At 48.0% G+C, this 23,135-nt stretch overlaps 1 protein-coding gene and 1 non-coding gene across 2 annotated transcripts in view; one reads left to right on the top strand and one right to left on the bottom strand.

Moving 5' to 3' along the window:
* Vapb (VAMP associated protein B and C) overlaps positions 1 to 22,085 on the top strand; it is a 48,276-nt gene extending 26,191 nt beyond the window's left edge. The window contains exons 3-7 of the mRNA XM_042699267.1: positions 2,864 to 3,016; positions 12,153 to 12,256; positions 16,580 to 16,660; positions 18,379 to 18,555; positions 20,802 to 22,085. Coding sequence (XP_042555201.1) covers positions 2,864 to 3,016; positions 12,153 to 12,256; positions 16,580 to 16,660; positions 18,379 to 18,555; positions 20,802 to 20,960 — 674 coding nt within the window. The 3' untranslated portion in view covers positions 20,961 to 22,085. The remainder of the gene's footprint in view (positions 1 to 2,863; positions 3,017 to 12,152; positions 12,257 to 16,579; positions 16,661 to 18,378; positions 18,556 to 20,801) is intronic.
* Positions 6,164 to 6,270, bottom strand: LOC122124640. Its single transcript, XR_006150607.1, has one exon. It is a non-coding gene; the product is annotated as a U6 spliceosomal RNA (small nuclear RNA).
* Positions 22,086 to 23,135: the final 1,050 nt, after the last annotated feature.

A 23,135-nucleotide genomic window follows, 5' to 3' on the forward strand; every position in this document is an offset into this window, starting at 1 on the left:
TGTTTCTCTCTGGAAGCCAAGGATGGAATGCCATCTGCATCCAGCTCTCCTTTGCCCTAGTTGCAGCGCGTCTGCCTGCCCTGCAGTGGAGGGAACTGAGAGGGTGGTTCATGATGGAGATTGCAGCTAGAGGAACTACCAAGACTTGACCTTCCTCACTTCTAGATAGAACTCTGTCTCTAGACCCTTCTAGAAGCAAAGGCTTCTTAGAAAGATCAGCAAGTGGAGAAATTCTTTTTTTTTTTTTTTGGTCGGTTGTGGGGCTTGAACTCTGGGTCTGGGCACTGTCCCTCAGCTCTTCAGCTCAAGGTGAGCGCTCTACCACTTGAGCTACAGCGCCACTTCTGGTGGCTTATTGGAGATGGGAGTCTTATGGTCTCTCCTGCCCCGGCTGGCTTTGAACCGTGATCCTCAGATCTCAGCCTCCTGAGTGGCTAGGATTACAGGCGTGAGCCACCAGCGCCCGGCTAAGTGGAGAAATTCTATGGGACATTTAATTCTCAGAGGTGCCGCCCACAGAGAAGTGTAACCCCCAAACCACAGCTGACCAGTGGCAGTCACTTCTTCCATACCAGGACCCATGCGTTTCTGCCAGCCCTGCACCATGCAGAGTAGCACAGCAGTAAGCGTAGGCCTATGAGGGAAGAAAGCCACACAACACCAAATACTCTCTAGCAATGCACACACAAAGATGGGGACCTATGAGACCTGCCAGTGCTGCAGCAGGAGTGCACTTTACCTGGGGAAAGGCTGAGTTCACTGGCAAACTCTGAGTTCTCTGGCCTGGAGGAAAGAGGGGTGAACTGAGGTGGTTGGGGGTGGTGTGTGTTTATTGTGCTTGTGCAGCGAGGCTCAGCTGGGTGCAGTTTTCACCAGGTTTTCTTGCAGATGAAATTAGGCATAAGCAAATGTGAAAATCATTTTATGCTCAAATTGCCCTCCTAATATGCACGTCAATCAATTTGGACAAATTTGTGTTTTCTTGAAGCAGAACCAACTGCGGTTTATTTGATTTTGGAATTGAGTCCCTTTTCTTTTCTTCCTGTCCACTATTATTGATTTCTTAATTTGTATTTAAGTTATGCCCTTATTAGATTGATTTTTCATACTTTGAGCCCCTCTAGAGGAAACCAGGCTAAGGTCTTAATTTTGCTGGAAGGAAACCACAGGTAGTTTCCTTCTTGGGGCCTTTACTTGCTGTCGGACACAGCTTCAGGGATACAGAGATGGGCAAAGAACGATACCGATCCCCGGGGTTATAACAGTGTCTCACTGAAAACTTTGCACGGTTCCCATTTAAGTGTCTTTGTTGGGTCTTCTGCATCAGGGATGTGTGAGCCAGTATGCATTTCTTTATGACTGCAGTGGTAGCATACACGCCTCCCTACCACCACCTCCTTCCCTGAAAGGTAAAGGCTGGAGAAAGCCAGTGTGGCTCATCTGTTGGAAAATTTGGGGAAAAAAACTTGGTCTCTAATTCATCTTCCCCCACCTGACTTCTTTTTTTTTTTTTTTTGTCCAGTCGTGGGGCCTGAACTCTGGGCCTGGGCGCTGTCCCTCAGCTCTTCAGCTCAAGGCTAGCGCTCTACCACCTGAGCCACAGTGCCACTTCTGGTTTTTTTCTTTTTTGCTTATGTGGTGCTAAGGAATCGAACCCAGGGCCTCGAGCATGCAAGGCAAGCGCTCTACCACTGAGCCACCTTCCCAGCCCCCCTACCTGACTTCTTAGTACACCCAGTGACCAGTGTCCGCTGTAGATAGGCCGATGAAAAGCAGCTTTCAGAGTAGTGTGAAAAGCACAGTCTCATGTGTCTTAGCCCTCTCCTGCGTTCCTTCCCTCGGCACACTAGTGTGCACATGCGTGCATTGTGGTGTAATTCCCTCTTCTCCCCTTCCTCAGCACAGGTGTGTGCATGTGTGTGCAAGTGTGGGCCAGGAGAACAGTCTCCCAGACAGCGAGTGCTGGTTACCTCCGGGACACAGGAAAGCTTATTAAGGCTTCTTTATACATATTTCATTGTTTGCTTTGTTTTAAGAAGCATGTTTTACTTTTTTAATTAAAAATCTAATAAAGTAGAAAATGAATAAATAATAGTAATAAAAAATATCCTCAAGGCACAGAGCTTTGTTTCAGTCTTCCTGCAGCTTGGGTAGTTAAAGCTGGATGTGATGTTTGAGGTGAGCTGCTCAGTTGGCTCTGGTGATGAGCCTAGGAAGGTACTTTTTTTTTTTTTTTTGCCAGGCATGGGGCCTGAACTCTGGCCTGGGCGCTGTCCCTCAGCTCTTCAGCTCAAGGCTTAGTAGCGCTCTACCACTTGAGCCACAACACCACTTCCAGCATTTTCTGCTTATGTGGTGCTGAGGAATCGAACCTAGGGCCTCATGCATGCAAGGCAAGCACTCTATCACTGAGCCACCTTCCCAGCCCAGGAAGGTACTTTTGTTTCTGTGTTATAGGCCATTAGCACCCCAAAGTCTTTCTTACCTCTGCTGCTCTCGATAACAACTCTTTGGGATCCAAATTTAGTCCATTTTACCTTGTTTGTTGTGGAAGTAAGTACGTAATATATGTTAAGAACTGGCCTTGGGCTCAGGCCATGTAGTTACAGATTCTGTTGTTAGCTGACATGGACGCTTGAACAAGGAGCCCTTCGCCCTGAGCCTGCTTGTCCTCAGAGTTGAGAGGTCTGAGGTGCTGTGGGTTGGAAGTTTACTGGGTGCCTCGTGTAGCAGACTCCACGGTGATGAGCTGGTGCTGCGAGCCAGAGACTGTGGCTCCTCCCTTCACCCTTCTCTTCCACAGCCCTCTTCCCCAAAACAAGTGAGTCCCGCACACGTTGCTCACTGTCTCTCTCGCCCCCAGGTCCATTCACCGATGTTGTCACCACCAACTTAAAGCTTGGCAACCCAACAGACCGGAATGTGTGTTTTAAAGTGAAGACCACCGCACCGCGTAGGTACTGTGTGCGGCCCAACAGCGGGATCATTGATGCTGGGGCCTCTGTCAATGTCTCTGGTAAGTCTTGAGACCCCAGGCAAGGGCAGGCCCTGAAGGGCCCAGGGCCTGGGGGCTTTGGCTTGGGTTTACAGTGTAGGGAGGTGTCAGACTCCCCCCCTCCCCCAACCCCCATGCCCTCTGCCTCTGGCTGGAAAGCTTGGTGGTCCCATCACCTCTGTGTCCATAATTAATAGGCCTTCGGTTCTGTGTTCTCAACCTTGGAGCCACAGTATTAGAGCACATTTAAAGTGGTGACTTTAGACTTTACTTCAGAATGAGTTTGGCTGTCACTCCTTTGAAATTAAATCTGCCCTTTGGCAATAAATAAGAAAGGGCTAAACAAACTTAATTTTACTTTGTGGGAGAAAGCTAAATGGAGTTATTTTCTTATTTAGGCTAAACAATTTCTGACATTAAGCTCGTGTCATTTCCAATGATGGGCAACTGCACTCTACTGATTGTGAAAAGCTAGAGGAGATGAGGGCTGAAGGAACTGGAATGCGTCCAAGGGTGCAAGTTCTGTGCTGTCTGATGGGTTTCTCTCCCCTTTAGTCTGAGAGTGCATATTTTCCAAAGCCCAACTTTTGAAAAAGATGCTGGTATAGGGCCCAAATTGGGAATCGGATTTCAGAATTGAGGCGTGAGCAGTGGGTTAGTATTTCGATGTATTTGAGAAATGGAATAAACTTTTAGCTCATTAGAACTTGTGGAGCCCAGGGTGCCATGGGGAGTGTTTATCCTCTTGATACCAGTGACTCAGGGTCTAGAGGCTTCGGGATCATTAGGAGTGACTTTTCATTTGAAGTGAGTATTTGTCTGGCTTTTTCTGTGATAGATTTTGATCGTGATACATTTGGCTATTCATTTGACACCTAGAAGAAAATGACTCACCTCTTTGGAAAGATACAAGGTGTTTCATTATCTAATCATTCCTGCAAGCTCTCATTCCCTGCATTTTCTGGTGTCTCTCATGAAGGGGCACCCATTCCAGTTCCAGAGTAATTCTTTCTTCACTTAGAAGGCCAGTCCTAGGCCCAGCAGCAGCCAGGAGGGTAGGACTAGCATTGATGAGACCCTCCTTGTGCTAGATCTGCACAGGTTCTGTTGTGTCATTTCTGTCATCTGCCTGGGAGGGAGGCCCTGCTTCCTCCATTTTTACAAGGAAAGAGATTGGTGTTGGCTTATCACAAAGTTGGCTAGAGACAGAGCGGCAGCCCGTTCTGCCGGGCCTGGCCTGTGCTCTATGAACCCAAGTGCTGAGGAAGGGAGTAGCAGAATGTTGGCACTTACAGATGCGAAGGGTCCAGATGGCTTATGTTTTTCTGTTGAAATCTTTTATTCCTTCTATTTATAACCACCTTTTTTCCTTAGTTTCCCTGTCCATATTAAATTTGAGCAAATTTGAGTTGTTGGTAGGTGAAAACTATCAACTTTCAAAGTCAATGCAGGTGGGGAAAGCAGCATGGTTTTCCAAATAAAATGATCCTAGTAGATAATTGCATAGTGGAGGTGCACTTTCCGGTATTAAGTACAATTGTGTGCGTCCATCTGTCTTGAAGCAGGATTTTTTTCTACTGTTCACTACTAAGGTTTGAACCCAGCACCTGCTACTGGCCAGGCAGGCACTGGACTGAGAGCCGCACCCCTCCACTCTAAAGACGCTTGTTGAGGATTATTGCATTTAATCTTTTGAATTCAGAGATTTATCTTTTTTTTCTTTTTTCATTCCGAGATATGAATCATGGGAATGTTTTAAAAGTAATGGTACTTCTAAACACTTTTCTTGATTTCATCTTGGTACTTAATGAAGGCTGAGGTTTAATGACTATGGCCTTCTCTTTGCAGATAGGAAAGTGGGATGCAGAGAGTGGATATGATCGGGTGGATAGGCTCACATTGAAGTCCAGTGTCTTGGCTCCTGATCCAGTCATTTTCTAGGTTACAGTACTGCCCTCAACTGAGTTAGGGGATGACCACACTTACAAATGAGTGTATAGATCATTTATGTGGGAGAAGAAAGCAGTTGAATAGTGAACATCCTCGTATCTGCAGGCCTACCCCCTAGACAGGACAAGGTTGTATTTACTTGGTGTGTATCCCTGTGCTGAAGCTGCCCTCAGGGCATCTCAGGGCAGCCTTGGGGCTGGGGAAGGACCACAGCCCCAGGGGCTGCAGATTTATAAGTTCCTTTTATTAGATATGCATACCTGGGGATAAAACTCACCCACCTTGACCACAGGTCCTCGTGACTTGGCGGGGGAGGGGAGAGGAGGAGGGCAGATGCAGTTGAGGCAGATGTAGGCAAGACCAGTGAGTCCACGGTCTGACCTCACTTCATACACAGTGCTCAAAGATCACTAGTCTGGAGATCAGGAACCTGAGCAGGAAGCCAGCTCTACTCTTTAGTCAGTTGGCTAAGCAATGCCGATCTTGTCTCTCTGGAGGCTCTGGCATTTCTGTGGAAAAGGGGGAGGGACCGTATTAACTCCCAGAACTGCTCAGACAGTATTAACAGAGTGGACTACACCAGTGGGGCTACATTATTCTTCCTCTGCTCAGGTAAACCTGGCAAGATTCATTCAAGATACATTACTGAATATTTGAATTGCCTTTTAAAAGTAAATTGACCCCATATATTTTAGTAATTTATGAACTTAATTTTCAGGAGGAATTCATGTTTTCTTCTTCTTTTTTTTTTTTTTTGTCGGTCCTGGGGCTTGAACCCTGGGCTTGGGCGCTGTCCCTGAGCTCTAAAGCTCAAGGCTAGTGCTCTACCGCTTAAGCCACAGCGCCACTTCCCATTTTCCGGTGATTCATTGGAGATAAGAGTCTCCAGTGGTTGTTCCAGTTGTTCTGGTTGTTCCAGTCTGTTGCTTAAGTCCTTCTCTTTGTCATCTCAGTCTCATTCCTGTAGTCACTCCTTCTAGATCCATGTCTGTTTCTGTGAAGGGCAGTAGGCAAAAGGACCCTGGTGTGCATGCTCAGTTTGTGTTAGATGTCCCCGAATGCCACAGTTGGGCTCTTGTTCTTGCACACCGTCTACTGGCTCTGGTTGGGCATCCTGCAGGCCCCGCCTCAACAACACAGCACCGCTTCTAGGAGGTTGCAGGAGAGATAATTGGATTATCCTGAAATTGCATATGCAAGGAGTATATAATTTTTTTTTAAAATATGGAACGCTTCACGAATTTGCATGTCATCCTTGCGCAGGGGCCATGCTAATCTTCTCTGTATCGTTCCAATTTTAGTGTATGTGCTGCCGAAGCAAGCACGAGTAAATAATTTTTTTGTTGTTGTTGGTCATGGGGCTTGAACTCTGGGCCTGGGTGCTGTCCCTCAACTCTTCAGCTCAAGGTGAGTACTCTACCACTTGAGCCATTTCCGGTTTTCCAGTGGTTCATTGGAGATAAGAGTCTCACAGACTTTCCCTGCCCAGGCTGGCTTTGAACAGCGATCTGCAGATCTCAGCCTCCTGAGTAACTAGGATGACAGGCATGAACCACCAGCGCCAGGCTGTAACTTTTTGAGTTAATGAATTGTTTGCAGCAGTGGGGCTCTTCCCTTTTGTTCTAGCTTTATAAAATTAAGTCTATTTTCTGAACTGTATGATGGGAAAATATTTTTAAGGCAGATAATTTCTGAAAATGTCTTTGTGGTAAGCTATTAGTGGTTGTGGATTTTGTTAATACTGCAGTTTAATAATGAGAGCGTTTTCCATTAATATTCCAAACCATGTTTGCCAGCGGATGCAGCAGGTGAAGTGGTGAAATTATGGGCTCATCAAAAATACTTACACTTCCTGTAATATGATATTAAGTTTAGTATTTTTATAACCTTCACTGAATTCTAACTTCACTAAGTAGCAAGCACATTTCCATTTGCAGTTCAGTTATACCCATTGGTTGCCTGTGTACCACACAAATTAGAAATGCAAACTAAGGGGGTTATTGGAAAGAGTCATTAAAGATCCCAGTATTTATGGTACCGATACACTTTGCTAAGTATATCCTGGGTACTGAAAATGGAGTAAAGACAACAAACACAATCTCCAATCTCCCAGTGTCTTGAGTCTGTGTTCTAAATTCTCATTTTGAGTAGTAAGGAGCAGTATTTCTGACACAGCCTTTCACTACTCTTTACAGTCACATTTAAAGCATGAAGTTCTTCCAATAAAATCCTTAGGACAGAATTAATATCTGTAATTCTTGGATGGAAACGGGTCAATTGATGTAATTGGGTAGTATTGCAATTGATAATTAATCCTTTTAAGATTTTGCTGACTCAGTTTAATGTTGCTGTTCGGTGACCCTGGACCAGTCAGCCTTGGGCCACAGCTTTCAGGTGACTAGCAGTAGAGTATAAATGCTTGCTTAAAAAGAAGCCAGCATTTGTCTATGAAGTGCTGACAATGAAGCTAAATGGTGGTGGGGGGTGGTGGCGGTAATTGGGCTGTGGGTATTTGCATGCATGCACGTGTGTGGGGGGGGCGGGGGTGTGCTTGTGAGTGTATTTGAGCTTGAGCTCAGAGTCTCCCTCTTGTTCAGTATTTTGAAATTTGTTTTTTTATTATTATAAAAGTGGTGTACAGAGAGGTTGTAGGTTCATGAGTCAGGTAATGAGTGCATTTCTTTTTGGATAATATCACCCCTTCCCTTTCCCTCTCCCAGTTTTTCCTTCCTGTCCCCACACACAAGTTGTATAGTCAGTTTTTTTTTTTTCTTTTTGATCATGGCTGGTACTCTACCATTTGAGCCACGAGCCACGTCTGTAATTCTGGCTGTTTTGCTGGTTAATTAAAGATAAGAATCTTTTGGGTTTATCTGCCCAGGCTGGTTTCAAATTTCAGTTCTCAGATCTCAGCCTCTTGAAGAGCTAGGATTATAGGCATGGGCCACAGTACCTGTCTAGTTTGGGCTTTTTAACAGCAGTGTTCTTCATGTTTGATCTTTGTTTTGGAAGTCTCTGATAAGTGGAACCTTATTATAAATGGTTTCGGTGAACTGGGTTTATTACTCTCTGATAGGAACAACTAACAGTCATACTTAAAAGATGTCTTTAATCTTTTTCATCAGATTAGATTATGGTTTAAAAAAATTACCAACAAAAATTCCACTTAATTGTGCTTTTAAAGGTTTTCAAAGTTTACTGTAATATTTAGGTTTCTTCAGAAGAGTCCTTTTCATTTTTCATGTTTGTTCCTTATACTTTGAAAAGCTATGATCAAGAGGTGGTCAAGTACAGACAGTACACCTCACTTAGCTGAGTTGCCTCCACAGGTCCCTGCAGCCTGACCCAGCAGCACTGAGAGCAGAGTGTCAGGGCAGCCCGCAGTGAGGTTCTGTCAGTGGACCTCCCCTGCTGTGACCTCCTGCCCCAGCCTCCACTCCTGACTGCCAGTCTCATATAGACCTATTCTGCTTTCTTGCTTATCACAGAAGGAAGGGACAGGGCAGCTGTGATGGTGCCTGCCCAGTGGTGCACTGGCAACCATACCCCAAGGAGCACACGTGCAGGAGCGGGGCCTGGAGTCCCTGGAAGGAGGCTCTGTTCCGTCTGTCTCAGCTGCTCCAGAGACCTGGCTTAATGGTTTACCACCACAGGGCACTGTGGGGAACCTCAGCACAGCACAGCACAGCGAACACCAGAAAGAGGCTGGTGGGCTTTCATTGTTGAGGTGTAGGGGACAGGAAAGCATATTGAGGAAGGTATTTACCAAAAAGAAGCAGGGGAGACTTACTATTTGGCCTATGCCTTCTGTCACACACCTCATCTTTTGATCCTGGCTTAGGTATTTGTACTGCTCTGCACAAATAAATAAAGTGAGATCAGAGGGTCAAAAAGGCAATTGATGTAGATAAAATTAATTATTTGCTTGCTAGACTACACAAGAAGGTAGACGTGATTTCAACATGTTGAGAATCCTAGAGGTAATGATAAATGTTGTGTGGCTTACAGTTGTAACTCAGATGTCACGCTTTGAGCTAGGGTTACGTCTTCTCACATAGGCACACTGCTCATCGTCAGCTGATCAAGAGTTCCGCTTGCCATTTATATTTGTGTGATTAGTTTCAAAGGTGGAGAGTAGTGACTTCATTGTGACTGCATCATAAATGCAGTTTGGTGGAAAGTGGTCTTTTGCTGTACAGGCTGTGAGAGAGGAAAGAGCTAGTATGTCAGGAGACAGGCTGAGAAGATGGGCAGCTGTGTTTGGGCCACATGGGAGAGAGAGTAGACAGAAAAGAAGCTAGCTGGGTGATGGAGAGCAGGAGCTCTCCTCTTCCTGGGCTGCACCAGAGGCTTTCCAGAAGAATCTGACTCAGGAATGCTTGAATGTGGAAAGGGAGGAAGGTGCACGCTTCAAGTCAGTGGGAAAAAGCTAACTAGCTCCTGAGTGTGCACTCTACAGATAGCCAGTACTGTTTTCCATCTAACTGAAAGCCAAAGGAAGAAGAGCCCAGAGTCTATCAGCAGTAAAGGAGCTGGCAGTGAAAGGCACCCCAGAAAGGAGCGAGGTCCGAGGTGTGGTGCTGACCTAGATCTCCTGGAGTGGGGTCAAGCAGCTTCTGTTTTTATTTTTGACAGTACTGGGGTTTGGATTGGGGCCTTGAGTTCTACTACTAAAGCCACGCCTCCAACTTAAGCAGTTAGTTTTACAGGTTCCATAGCTTATGGTCTAGCAGACACTGTACCCTGAGTGAGGATGTGAGTGAGGAGTGTGCAGTCTTCAGCTGTCTCCTGGTAACAGGTTTCCTTTAACATAGTATCAGCAGATAATTCTAAAAGTAGAATCGATGGTTCCTCTAAGAAGGCTTTCTCATCAATGTCTTTGATATTCAAGTGAAATAAGTTAATGGGAGGCAGTTTTATAGCCTGCCAGGAAAAGAAGTACCTAGTTTCTGTTACAATTTACATCTATGGATCTGGAAGAACAAAGGATTGACAACATTTCTTCTGTCATGTTCTGTAAAGTTTTAGCTGATACAGTGTGGCAAATTTGACATGAGTTGATGGTGGCTGATATACACAAAACTTTTCTACTTTGCTTTGGCTTTGGTTTCAAAGTAGGACTTACTTTATAGCTCAGGCTATATCCTCAGATTCACTGGGTGGTGCAAGCTGGCCTGGCTTTTTGTCTCTGCATGTAGAGTGCTGGGATTATAGGTGTTTGCCATTGATGCTCAGCTGAAATCTAAACTTTCTGGCAAAAGTTGGGCTGTATAGTACAGGATATAGAACTGAGGTGTGTGAGGTTATCTAGAGTCACACAGTCTGATAGCCAGGGAGCCCAAGAGCAGAGGCCAGACATTGGTGGCAAAGAGCTGAAGGGAAGGGCACCTGTCCACCTGCACACAGAGTGTCCCAAAAGCTCACTCTTGACACCCGAGCAGGCCATGGTGATGGTTCCCACCAGCTGTGTGGTGTTGGTGCCTAGGCAGTAAAATGGAGGTAGAGAGCCAAGACTGAGGTGCCCCAGCACTCTGCACGAGCCGTGGCTGTGCCATTGCTTTGGCTTCGTTGCACAAGTGTCGGCTGGCCTCATAGTGTTGTTCCACATAGTGTGGTCTGTGACCTCCTGACGTGGGGGTTGGTAGATCCCCGGGTTCTATGTACCATGCTTGGAGAAGTTGTGATGCATATGGACTGGAGCCCTGGCTCCACCGTTGAATGTGCTAGCCATGGGACCCAGCTAGACTGGTCATAGCCTTCCAAACCTCTGTCCTAACTTCAGGAGGCAGAAAGCTTGTTGGAGAATATGCTTTCTTCTGTCAGCTCGTACTCAGCTAGTACCAGGAAAGGTGACTTTTCCTCTTTTCATCTTGGGGTACAGTGAAAGTATGGGTGGGGTGGAATATGAAAAAGAAGGGCCTCACAGTGGGGTGAACCTAGAACACTTGGTCTCTGGGGGAGCCCTTGGCACTTGGCTGCTCTTCTGTGCGCTGCCCTGGCGAGCTGTCTCTGCGTCCTGCCACAGGCTCTGCTTGACATGGCTCCCTGCCTCCTGACCTGAGCCAGCCCCTGACACTGCTCGCAGACGTGGGCTCACATCTGTCCTTCCTCTCTGGCGGTGGCGAGGCTCTGTGGGGCATATGGGAATCCCAGAGATGGGTGTCCACGGCAGCAGAGCGTTGATGAGTGCCCAGCAGAAGAGAGGCTAGCCAGTGCTGCTGTCAGCAGGGCAGCTGCTAGGCCTGTGGTTTTTGTGGGCGTGATCTGTCCACCTGGGTGTGAACTGTCCGCCCGGGTGTGAGTGGGCTCTTCCATGGTGTAACACAAGTTCGCCTCTCCAGCTTTAGTTTTTTTCATCTGAAAAGTAGGCATGCAAATAATATCACCCCTGCCCCTAACTCACACCATGGTACTACCTCTTAGCGATTAAATGAGACACTAGAATAGCACCCAGGTGGTGGAATATGGACACACTCAGGGCCATGGTCAGCTTTCTTTGCCTAGGAGGCTCAGTTTCAGGGAACTAAGCTTGACATGCAGGTTAGCCAGAGCCTTGCAGCATGGTGTGTATTCTGAAGCAACTGTCATTTAATGGAAGGGAGGCCTAAAGAGGCCAGACAGGGGGAAGACCCTGCCCATGGTATGTCACATGACCCATCTATCCACAGGTCCTCGGCATACTTAGGGAGAGCGAGTTGGGATTGTTTATAACCTGCTGGTGAGATGTCTCTAGTGTTCTGTTGGCAGAACACTATTTCAAGCATTACCTTGATGAGCTTCATAGGAAATGGGGTGAAGAGAAGCTAAAAGCATTTCTTAAGTGGCTTGGATTATTCCATTTGAGTTTGTGACAAGATGGTTTTTATGTGTTTCCTTGAGCACAGCAGGCCTATGGTGTGTCTCTAGCCTCCCTGTTGTGAGGGGTGGGTGGTAGTGTTTGGTGGGCTGGTGGAGTGCATGACAGGACTAGGTATCAGAGGCCTCTGAGTTCTAGCCCTACTCCCAGTACCTTCTCCTCTTAGACCTCTCCGGCTGCAGGCTGGTGACCTCGCTTACAGAGTGGAGTTGCTGGTCTTGGCTTCTGGCCTCCTCCTCTGGGGGTGTGCTCAGGAGAGACACGAGAATCCCATCAGAGCACAGCACTTGCATGATGAATGGCTCTGGTTACCAAGTTCTGACTCTCCTAATGAAATATTTTCTTTCTCAGTGATGTTACAGCCTTTCGATTATGATCCCAATGAGAAAAGTAAACACAAGTTTATGGTTCAGTCTATGTTTGCTCCGACTGACACTTCTGATATGGAGGCAGTAGTAAGTACCGAACACTTCTTATTCTTTTTAGCAATAACAGCCCAATTAGGTATAGAATTCTGAGTGCATGCATTTCAAAATGTGTCAAAGTTGTTTACAGAGGAACTATTTCTGAAGAGGTTTGTACTTTGACTACCTGTTTATACTAAAACTCGGTAATTTGAACATTTACATGGCTTTCTAGAATGTGTTTCTTGCCTGATTTTATAAACTCGGTTTGCTTCAGCAGTGCTGTGTTCTGGTGAATTGACTGGAGAGGTAGGGAACGTGTCTCTTCCCTCCCGACACAGGGCGTTCCTACCTTACTTCCAGAACATAAAGGGGTACGGGGTGCTCACTGTGGCTTTCTGCTTCCTCTGTCTTTCCTTGGAAGGGGAGCTTGGTTCTGGTAAGCATGGTTCTTTGGTGGGTTTGTGTGTCTGTGTGTCCATCTCTCTTTGTGTATGTTACTAGTTTCCAATTTAGGGCCTGTGCATGCTAGATAGTCTGAGCTACATTCCTGGCTTGATTCTTTGCTTTTTAACCCTAAATTCCCTTCATTTCCCCCTTACCCCTTTGCATAAGTACATGTTTAGCTTGTTCTGGTTTTGGTAAAACTAAGATGATTTTAGTTTTTATAAGTTAAATTATTATTTGTGTTTTTACAAAAAGAGAGATCATAATAGAAGGTTCCCCGAAGCAGGGGGGAGGGGGGTGTACATGTGTGAGTGAATCCACAAGCCTTCTGGTACGGTGTGACCCAAGCCTGCAGACAAGCCTTGCTGGCAGTGGTGTGGGTTCCCTCTGACCTCCCGCTCACCAGCCCGGAGGGCCAGATCCCCAAAGGGGGTCTTTGTGTCAGTAGCTGACACTACACCGTTGTTTTCCCAGGGGCAGTGTCATGCAGAACTCATCTTGCCCCTGTCACCCCCCCAGCCTATGGTTTTAGCCTTGAAAACGACAGTGGCCCTCTCCACCGCTTCACTTAGGGGCAGAAAAAGAAGGGTTAGTCAGGTGCTTCTAAGTTTGCAAGGGATCAGTGCTAGAAAACTGTTTGCTTCAGAATGACTATTTCATTTCCTGGAACATGTCGTGTTAGCTCATGTTGATTGGTGTGATCAAGGAAGCTACCTACAGAATGTATAGTGTTCCAGAGTGTGTTCTGCCTGGCACTCTGCTCAGCACAGCAGGACAAGGGAGAGGCCATCTCTGTTGTGAGGTTAAGTTCTGCCTTCTGATAATGTTGCAGCCATGAGCATGTTCCAGAGTCCTGTGTGATGGAATAACAACAGTTCAGCTCACACTGTGTGCTCAGTGTAAACACCTGGCCCAGTATCGGATGCCTGTTCTTCCAACTGTTAGAGGCCAGACAGTGCCTGGACCATAGAGTGTCATTTTACTTCTTAGTAGGATGGTTTCGATAACAGTGAGCTAAGTGCTATACAAATAGACGCTGAAGAAAACGTAGGAAATACACAAGTGAGCAAAAGCTAACTGGTGCTTCTTCCGCCTGGCAGACCTGACTTCCCAGGCACTTTGTGCTTCCCTTTGTTTTACATGTTTATTTCTTATTTCTACCAACAAAGTATTAAATGTAGAGCAGTGACCACTCATCTCTACTTAGACATGCATTTGTGAACATTTTGCCCCTCCCCTCGCCTTGGCCCCCCCCCCCCCCCCCTGCTCTTTCTTGTTGGTGGTGGGGCTTGAACTCTGGGCCTGGGTGCTGTCCTTCAGCTCAAGGATAGTGCTCTACCACTTGATCCACAGCACCAATTCTGATTTTCTGGTGGTTTATTGGAGAGAAGAGTCTGATGGACTTCCTGCCTGGGCTGGTTTTGAACCCTGATCCTTAGATCTCAGCCTCCTGAATAGCTAGGATTACAAGTGTGAGTCTCCAGCATCTGGCCTATCTCTTTTTTTAACAAACTTTTTTTTTTTTTTTTTTTTTTTTTTGCTGAACCAGACACCTCCATCAGGCTGGGTGATGCTTTGCAGAGCAAGGGCAATCTTTTGGTACTGTCTTGCACAACCAAGAAAATGAGCCATAATTCAGCATTATTACCTAATACTGAAACAAACCCATGCCCAGAGTTTCTGAATATTTCAAAATTGCCCTTCAAAATTGTTCTCATTCTAGTTGAGGTCCTCCCCCAGCCTTCCTACACCTCTTGTTTTTCACAGGCCAGGCCACGTGGGCATTTAGGTTCTGCACAGGCGAGGTCACCTGTGCATTTAGGTTCTGCACAGGCGAGGTTACATGTGCATTTAGGCTCTTCACAGGCAAGGTCACATGTGCATTTAGGTTCTGCACAGGCGAGGTTACATACGCATTTAGGTTCTTCACAGGCAAGGTCACGTGTGCATTTAGGCTTTGCACAGGCGAGGTCACATGTGCATTTATGTTCTGCACAGGCGCGGTCATGTGTGCATTTAGGTTCTTCACAGGCGAGGTAACGTGTGCATTTAGGTTCTGCACAGGCGAGGTCACGTGTGCATTTAGGTTCTGCACAGGCGAGGTCACGTGTGCACTTAGGTTCTGCACAGACAAGGTCACATGGGCGTTTAGGTTCTGCACAGGCGAGGTCACGTGTGCATTTAGGCTCTGCACAGGCGAGATCACATGTGCATTTAGGTTCTTCACAGGCGAGGTCACGTGTGCATTTAGGCTCTGCACAGGCGAGGTCACGTGTGCATTTAGGTTCTTCATAGGCGAGGTCACGTGTGCATTTAGGTTCTGCACAGGCGAGGTCACTTGTGCATTTAGGCTCCGCACAGGCGAGGTCACGTGTGCATTTAGATTCTGCACAGGCGAGGTCACGTGTGCATTTAGGTTCTTCACAGGCAAGGTCACGTGTGCATTTAGGTTCTGCACAGGCGAGGTCACGTGTGTACTTAGGCTCTGCACAGGCAAGGTCACGTGTGCATTTAGGTTCTGCACAGACGAGGTCACGTGTGCATTTAGGTTCTGCACAAGCGAGGTCACATGCATATTTAGGCTCTGCACAGGCGAGGTCACGTGTGCATTTAGGCTCTGCACAGGCAAGGTCACGTGTGTGTTTAGGTTCTGCACAGGCGAAGTCACGTGTGCATTTAGGCTCTGCACAGGCGAGGTCACATGTGCATTAGGTTCTTCACAGGTGAGGTCACGTGTGCATTTAGGCTCTGCACAGTCGAGGTCACTTGTGCATTTAGGCTCTGCACAGGCAAAGTCACGTGTGCATTTAGGTTCTGCGCAGGCGAGGTCATGTGTACACTGCATCAGGAATATTGCATGTGGATTTATTTCATTGATGCTGTTTGGTCACTTAGCTCAGAAGGTGAGCGCCAACTCTCCTGGATAGCGAAGTGTGTCTTCCCTGGAGTAATAGGGCAGATATTAGGATACTCTCCAAGCCATCGTGGCTGTCCTGCTCATCACCAGCCTTTCCAGGTGGCTTTAATACTGTTGGTGACTTTGCCTGGTCTTCCTGTAGCACACACCCATGGGGCATGTGGGTAGAAGAGCAGACTTCAGTATTGTTTATAGTTTCTTCACTTAATATTCCGCAGTTTCCCCTCACGTAATTGCATGCTCTCAAGCAGTATTGAGTGGCAGCCTGCTATTACTCCATTGCCTGAGTCTGCCATACTGTGTGTGGCAGTCCGCTGGTGTCAGACACAGATTGTTTCTTGCTCTTGGTACCTCCTTGTTCCAGCTGCTTCCTGAGTGGCTAGGAGGGAAAAGGGGGAAATGGCTTTCTTTCTGTATTATAACCGTGCTGTTCTGTCATTCTTGAACAGGACTCCTGTCCTATCCCAGAACACAAGCTTAGCAAAGAGCTGCTCTCTTCAGCAGGCTGAGGGCAGGAAGCTTGGGACAGGGTGGAGCTCAGACAGCCACCAGTGGTGGAGAGCAGCCTTGGTAGCTTGTGCTCCTTGGTAGCTAGTGGTTGGGTGTTAAAGCTGCTCCCAAATGGTAGACTCTGCGGTGAGCATGTGTCCGCTTTTGTAAAGAGAGAGCGCGTCACCTCTGCTTACACAGACATATGGGGATGACCCTCCTGTGGAGCATGCCTCCCAGGCCAAGGCCGCCATAGACCAGCAACAGGAAGAGCTGGGCGGAGCGCTAGAGCAGGCAGCAAGGCATCAGAACCTGAAAAGGGAATAAATATTCAGGAAAGCTATTGTATTTAATCTTGTCATGTTCAAAATATTGAAATCCCAGCAGACTTGAGTTCTTTATTTGATATACATCAAGGCTTTCTCATTAAGAGTATTTTTCTGAAATTGTCAGTTATAGGAGGGGAATTATTCTTCCAGCAGCTTTATAATATCCTGATTATTAAATTTAAATTGTTTTAGTGGAAGGAGGCAAAACCGGAAGACCTTATGGATTCAAAACTTAGATGTGTGTTTGAATTGCCAGCAGAAAATGATAAACCAGTAAGTATGTTTATAGTTAACAGTAATTGAATGTTGCAAGCTGATACTTATTTGCATACCATCTCCTGCAAAACCAAGATTTAAGTTGGCAAATTATTTTCCTCCTCATGTATGAAAAAAAAAAAAGTTGAAGTCAACAAATAAATGGGCCTTTATGAAACCAGCCTTTGAAAGTCTTACAGAAAGACAGCTAATGGAAACAGTTTCCCCTTGAGAAGCATGGCCTCTGGCCTGTGCAAGCCTCCTCCCGGGTCTGTCGAGGCCCAGGCTGCTGTCAGGCGGCAGTGACCTTGGGGAAAACTTGCCCTTTGTCTTGGTGCTGGTGCTGGTAAGCATGTGCACTCTTGCCCTTCCCTCAGCGCCATCTTTCTTTACTCTCTTGTCTCTACAGGACCCTTTCCATCCCACTCCCCATTCATTCATTCATTCATTCATTCCCTTCCTAGTACTAGAGCATAAAACTCATGGCTTTGGGATGCTAGGCAGGTGCCCTACCACGTGAACCAAGCCCTCAGCCTCCGAGGCTGCTGCTCCTCTGTATAATTGACATTTGGGCTGGATTGTTCTTTCCGCTGGGGCTGTTGTGTGTGTACTTCATGGTATTGTGCAGTGCCCCTGGCCTCTGCCCACTAGATACCAATAGTACAGGACCACCTAAAGTGCCTCCAGACATGGCTTCATGTGTGTGGGGTGGGTCTGGGGAAGTCCCTGTACCCTGCTTTGTCCCCCATTGAGAAGCATTTATCTCCTGTGCTGTCTGGTGGGGGGAAGGGAGGGGAGCACAGCCCTGCTGTCCTGCTTGCTCTTGGTCCTCTGTCACCAGTGGGAGTGGAGACTGGATCCTTCAGCATAGTCATAAATTTAAAATGTATTACAAATACACGAGTGTAAAACCCCTATGAATATGAAATGGGAGTGAGTGCTCTGAAGGCTTATTTTCACATGAGCCAAGATGATCTCTGGGAATGCCACTGGCTTGTGTCAACACGGTGGTTTCTTCTGTAACCAACCACTGTCATTTCCTGTTCCTTGAGTGGAAGAGCTGCTTCTGTCTTGGCATTGCAGTCTCCGCTCTCTGAAGGGCTAAGTGTAGCCTGGGTCCAGGCCTTCCAGGCTCCCTTCCGGCGGGGAGTGAAAGGTAGAGCTACATGCCTCCTCTGCATTTTGCTACCAGAGCCCTTGGACCACCACTCCAGCCCCTGCGCATACCGGTGCTCTTGGCTCCCCTGGCAGGACTTCCCATTGGTGTCTACAGAATGTCGTGGCGCAGTCCTGCAGGGAGATGGGTGGGTGGTCTCCGCAGACTGAACATACTACCCTCATCCTAGCTTCCACATCACGCATCCCACCCAAGCCAGCCAGTTCTAGGATGCTTAAGTCTCAGGGGTGACAGTAATTTGTGGCTAATCATTTTTGGGCTTGAACCATTACAGTATGCCAATTCTGATGGCAGGAATTTGATGGCGTCCTACACACAACACTCTTGAAGTATTAGCCTCAGCCCAACTTCGTTGTCTGCCCTTGTTCATAACTTCTAGAACCTAGTTGCTTTCGATTATCAAGGTGCTAGATAAAAGTGATCCGTTATTAAATGTCACATTTTCCATTGTGGATGAAATGCTGTCACATGTGGTGTGTGCCAAAATCTACTTTGTTTTGCATTTAAAAATCCTTTCCTGCATGGTCTGACACTTGAACTTTCATTTATTTCTGAACAGCATGATATAGAAATAAATAAAATTATATCCACAAGTGCATCAAAGACAGAAGCACCATCAGTGTCTAAGTCTCTGACTTCATCTCTGGATGACACGGAGGTCAGGAAGGTGATGGAGGAGTGTAAGCGACTGCAGGGCGAGGTCCAGAGGCTGCGAGAGGAGAACCAGCACTTCAAGGTGTGTGCTCGCCCCGCCCCACCCCACCCCATCCCAGGGTGGGGGGAGGGCCTGGCTGGGAAGCGGGGAGGGAAGGGGTGAACCTCTGCAGTGCTTGGGCGGGATTGGTTTTTTTTTTTTTTTTTTTAGGGCTTGGGATTTGCTCATTTTTCTTCCTAGGAAGAAGTTTGCGGTTCTCATTGGCTCTCCAAAGAACATTGTACCCCGACATTGAGAACCATTGTTCTAGAAATTGTTCAACTATTTAAAGTCTTGTCCACTGAAAGCCAAAAATGAATACCATTCCCACCTCCGGAGGTTCACTTAATTGAAAAACATCATTGGTTATTTTGTGTGGGCCTTTTCAAACCTTGCTGCTGCTCATTTCCTGAGTAGAAGAAACCTCTTGAAGTGGCTAAAAAATAGAAATGGGCTCTTCAGACACGAGCAGGCATCGGACTTTACAGCCAGTAGGCCCATAGATCTGCTCACACAGTGGTGAGACTCAACACACAGCCCTTCCAGTAGAAGAAGCGGAGAAGCCCAGTGGCCCAGAGAGGCCTCATGTGGCGGGAAAGGCTGTTGGGTAATGGGCAGGCACTTCTTTTGCTTTGAGGCCTGTGGAGGCCCATGGAACGAGGCTGGGAGCTAGCTTTTGGACTGCTCTAGCTGCAGCAGTTCTCAGGCCTTTGTGCCCTGTGTATGCTGAACTCCTCTGTGGCCCCTTTCCACCGTATAGAATGATCGCTCCTTTCAGACAGAAGTCAGGAGAGTATTGGTGGCATTGGTTGGGGCCACCTAAGCACATGGTAGTCTTCCTTTCCTGACATGCCAGTACCCATAGCCCATTCCCTTGTGTTGCCTTTCCTTGTCTTCATTCTACCTGGAGGACTGGGGAGTATCCCCTCCCCCTCCCCCTGCTCTTCCTGGTCTTCATGGACTCCTTTAGTACCTTCTTTTACTACAGAGTAAATTATGAAGCTGACACTTTACTTTTTGGCTAAAAATCCAAGATATGCCTAAAGCATCTTTTTGAATGTATTTCTCTTCAGATAAGAGTGTCTTATGCCACTTAAAGTGATGAATAGGTAGAAATAGCTTATACATAGACCCAATAAAATAAACACTGCGTTTCGTTATGCCCATCTTGGGGGAGTTAGTCCCATGTTGCCAGTCATTCATCACCAAGCTGTGGTATCAGCCGTGCCCAGGAGCAGAATTCCTTTACCCTATCACCAAATCTATCTTGGCATTAGAACATACTTTATCCTGCAAAATACTAATTCTTGTTTTGTGTTGATTTGTTTTTATTGGGCCTATAAGTGTACTGAGATTCTGCTAGGAGCCCAGCACTGGGACCAGATCTGAGCCGTCCCCACCCTGAGAGCTCCCTATTGCTGGGGTCCTGGGACAAGGCGGTGACACAAAGGATTGCACCCTGTGGGCCCATTGACCATGGTTTCTGGGTGCTGGTTTCCCAGTGGATGTGAAAAGAATGTGGGGGACAGAGAGCACTGCGGGTTAGGGAATGAGCTGGGAAGGAGCATATGGAGTTGTCGGTATGAGGGTTGTGGAAAAGAGGAGTCTGGGCAGAGAGAAGGCCCTGGTGCTGGCCCTGTGCAGGAGTGTGGGCCCTGGCGGTGCGACATGGGCAGTGCCTTTGCAAAGTGACCTGCAGGTGCTCCGGGGCATGGTAGCAGTGAGGGTGAAGGAAGAGTTTTCCGGGTAGTTGGTGACAGATGACCACATAGCTCTGTATGTATGAGAAAGGGTATTGGAACTTTAGTGAGAAATCTGTGCCTTAGGAAGAAAACACTGGTGATGGGTGTGTGCAGGTCTGCCATATTTAATGCTCCAAGTATCCCTTGATCCTGCTGTCTACCTGGGACTCATCAGGGACCTGCTGAGGCCAGACAGAGCGCCGCGTGTGAGCCAGTGCCCCCACCGTACGCTTCCTTGCGATTTGTACACTCATGTCTTGGGACGTGCCTGTGATAAGAAAACTTGGTGCTTGGGTGACTTGAGAGCCAGTTCACTAGACACAGAAGAACAGAGGGTCCAGGCTGAGCAGGAAGAGAAGAGTGGCCACGGAAGTGGGTAGGGCCACGGATGCGCAGGGAACCGAGGAGGTCTCTGCCAGTGGTGTGGTCCAAGTGCCTTCCCACATGGGTAGATTGCGGGCAGCGTTTCCCAGTGGCCTCATCCTGGCCCTTCCCCACTGCAGAGTGTGTGCTGAGTCCTCTTTGAAATGTACCTTTGCTCCGTAGGAAGAAGATGGGCTGCGGATGAGGAAGACCGCGCAGAGCAACAGCCCCATCTCAGCGCTGGCTGCTACCGGGAAGGAGGAAGGCCTCAGCACCCGGCTGCTGGCTCTGGTTGTTTTGTTCTTTATCGTTGGCGTCATTATAGGGAAGATTGCCTTGTAGAGGAAGCAAATGGGATGAATGGAGCCACCATATCATGGGATTTAAATTTATCATAACCATGTGTAAAAAGAAGTCAATGTATGATGACATCTCACAGGTCTTGCCTTTAAATTACCCCTCCCCACGCACACACACAAATGCACACACAAATATAACATAAGTTAACAATCTTCTAGAAGGTTAAAATGTATAGTAAGTGACTGGGGGAAAGCAGTGTGCTCTGTTAATGCCGAGTGCCGACAGTACAGCATAGAACTTGTTTTGAACGCGGGTGGGCCTGGGTTCATGTCGCTGGATCACCTCTCTTAAAGCAGGACACTCTTCCTCGCTGTTGGTGCTGGCCTGTGGGCGCAGGACACTGACTGAGGAGGCCGGTGACCCCCGCCCGCCCACTCCTGCCCAGGCTGCGGTCCTGTGTCTGCACATCCGTCCGTGGGACCCACGCAGAGCAGCAGTCGCCACAGAGTATGGCGCTGCGGCAGCGGCTGGCGTCCCAGCTGCCACAAGAGGCGTGTGGCGACTGACCCAACACTTGAGAGGAAAGGCAGTGCTTCGTTCTGTGAAAGGGACCAAGCTCACTTCCTGTTGGTTCATGTAGCGAAACCGAGCTGGTATCTGGGACGTGCAAGCATATTTAACTTATTTAACGTGTCTCATCTCATGTGTTCTTACTGTCACTGAGAACAGTTAGGCACCGAGCGGCAGCCGGCAGGCAGGGCTGCCCGTGCTGCTGGGCGCCGAGGTTCCTGGCTGGGCGTTCTCCATCAGTCAGCAACAGCTCTTGTGAGGGGAGAGTCTTGGTGGTGACGCTCCACTCTGAGTCACCCACTTTTAAACAGAGAAGAGTGGCTGTGCTTCTAGATTGTCCTTCCACCGCTCTCAGCCACCACTCTGACTTCCAGTGCAGGCCTGACTCTGTCCTGACCGCCTGGGTCCCTGGCCGAGGACCCTGGCAGGCGGGCTGGCTGGTAGAGGTGAGGGAGGGGGCTCCTAGCTGATCCATCTACTGCTAATGGAAGTCTGACTGTGAATTAATTTTACGCCATAAAAGACCAATCCAATTCTGTTTGACTATGTAGCATCTTAAAAGAAAAAAATTAAAATAAAGCCCCAAAATTAAGAGTTCTTTTGTCATTTTGTCACATTTGCTGTGTGTGGGGAATTATTATTATTTTATCATCATTAGTTTGCTGTTGGAAGGCTGATTTTAAAATGAGCTCTGTCAGTGAGAAATATGAGTTTAATGATAGGACTGTACGCACACGGGGGTGTGTGTGGCTAAGATTAGGGGGCGCGCCAGCTGTTGGTCTGCTGCCCTGCCTTCCCGCCGCCCCGGCCCCCAGCAAATCAGGGAGCGGCCCCAGGCGGAGGGGGGCCCCTGGGCAGTGAAGAGCACGAGCCCTTCAAGAGGAAGCCTTTTTCTCCCTTTAATTCTTTCTAGGTAGTAGTTGTGCACAGGAGCTAGCATGGAACAAATGGGCTTATAAACACAGTGCATCTGCTTTCACGTTCCTCCACCTCTCCCCGCCCCTCTCCCCCTGGAGAGAAGGACCCCGAGCCAGCTGTTGAGGCCCTGCCGTGTCACGGCCCAGCGAGTCTCTCCCTGTGGGTGAGAGGTTCCCCGTGAGCACCAGCGGCTCATGGAGGCGTTGCCGAGTGGAGCTCCCGAGCACCTCGGCTCAGGTCTCCGGGAGCTTGTTCACATGGACGGCCACTCCCAGGTACCAGTCTTCAGGAGCTGCTTCCTACAGCCCCGGGTACTTAGGACTGCAAGCTAGGAAACTGAACTGGGAGGTTGTACCCTCTGCTCCCTGGCTGGTAGCCTCCAAAGGTCTTTCTGCAGCTGCCAGCCCCCTTAGCCTTGAGAAGAGACAGGCTCTGGGCAGCACACAGCCCAGCCTTGGCAGGCTAGGGGTCTGGAAGCTTGTTCTTGAGGGCGTGGCTGTGTGAAAACAGGTGCGTGTGCGTGCTATGGGTGTCTCGCAGACACACACGTTATCTTGGGTTCTCTCTGTGAGAGTAAGGTAAAGGGTGACTAGAAGGCTGATGGATATTCGGGAAAAGGCTGAAGGCCAGTGGGGGGTGGGCCAGGAAGCAGCCGAGGCTAGTTCTCTTGTTACAGATCCCTTAGTACCTCCGTCTAATGTCCTGGCTTTAGAAATTCCAGCCACGGTG

Source organism: Dipodomys spectabilis, unplaced genomic scaffold (assembly GCF_019054845.1).
Source record: "Dipodomys spectabilis isolate Male_0828 unplaced genomic scaffold, ASM1905484v1 ptg000240l, whole genome shotgun sequence".
Classification (NCBI taxonomy): Eukaryota; Metazoa; Chordata; class Mammalia; order Rodentia; family Heteromyidae; genus Dipodomys; species Dipodomys spectabilis.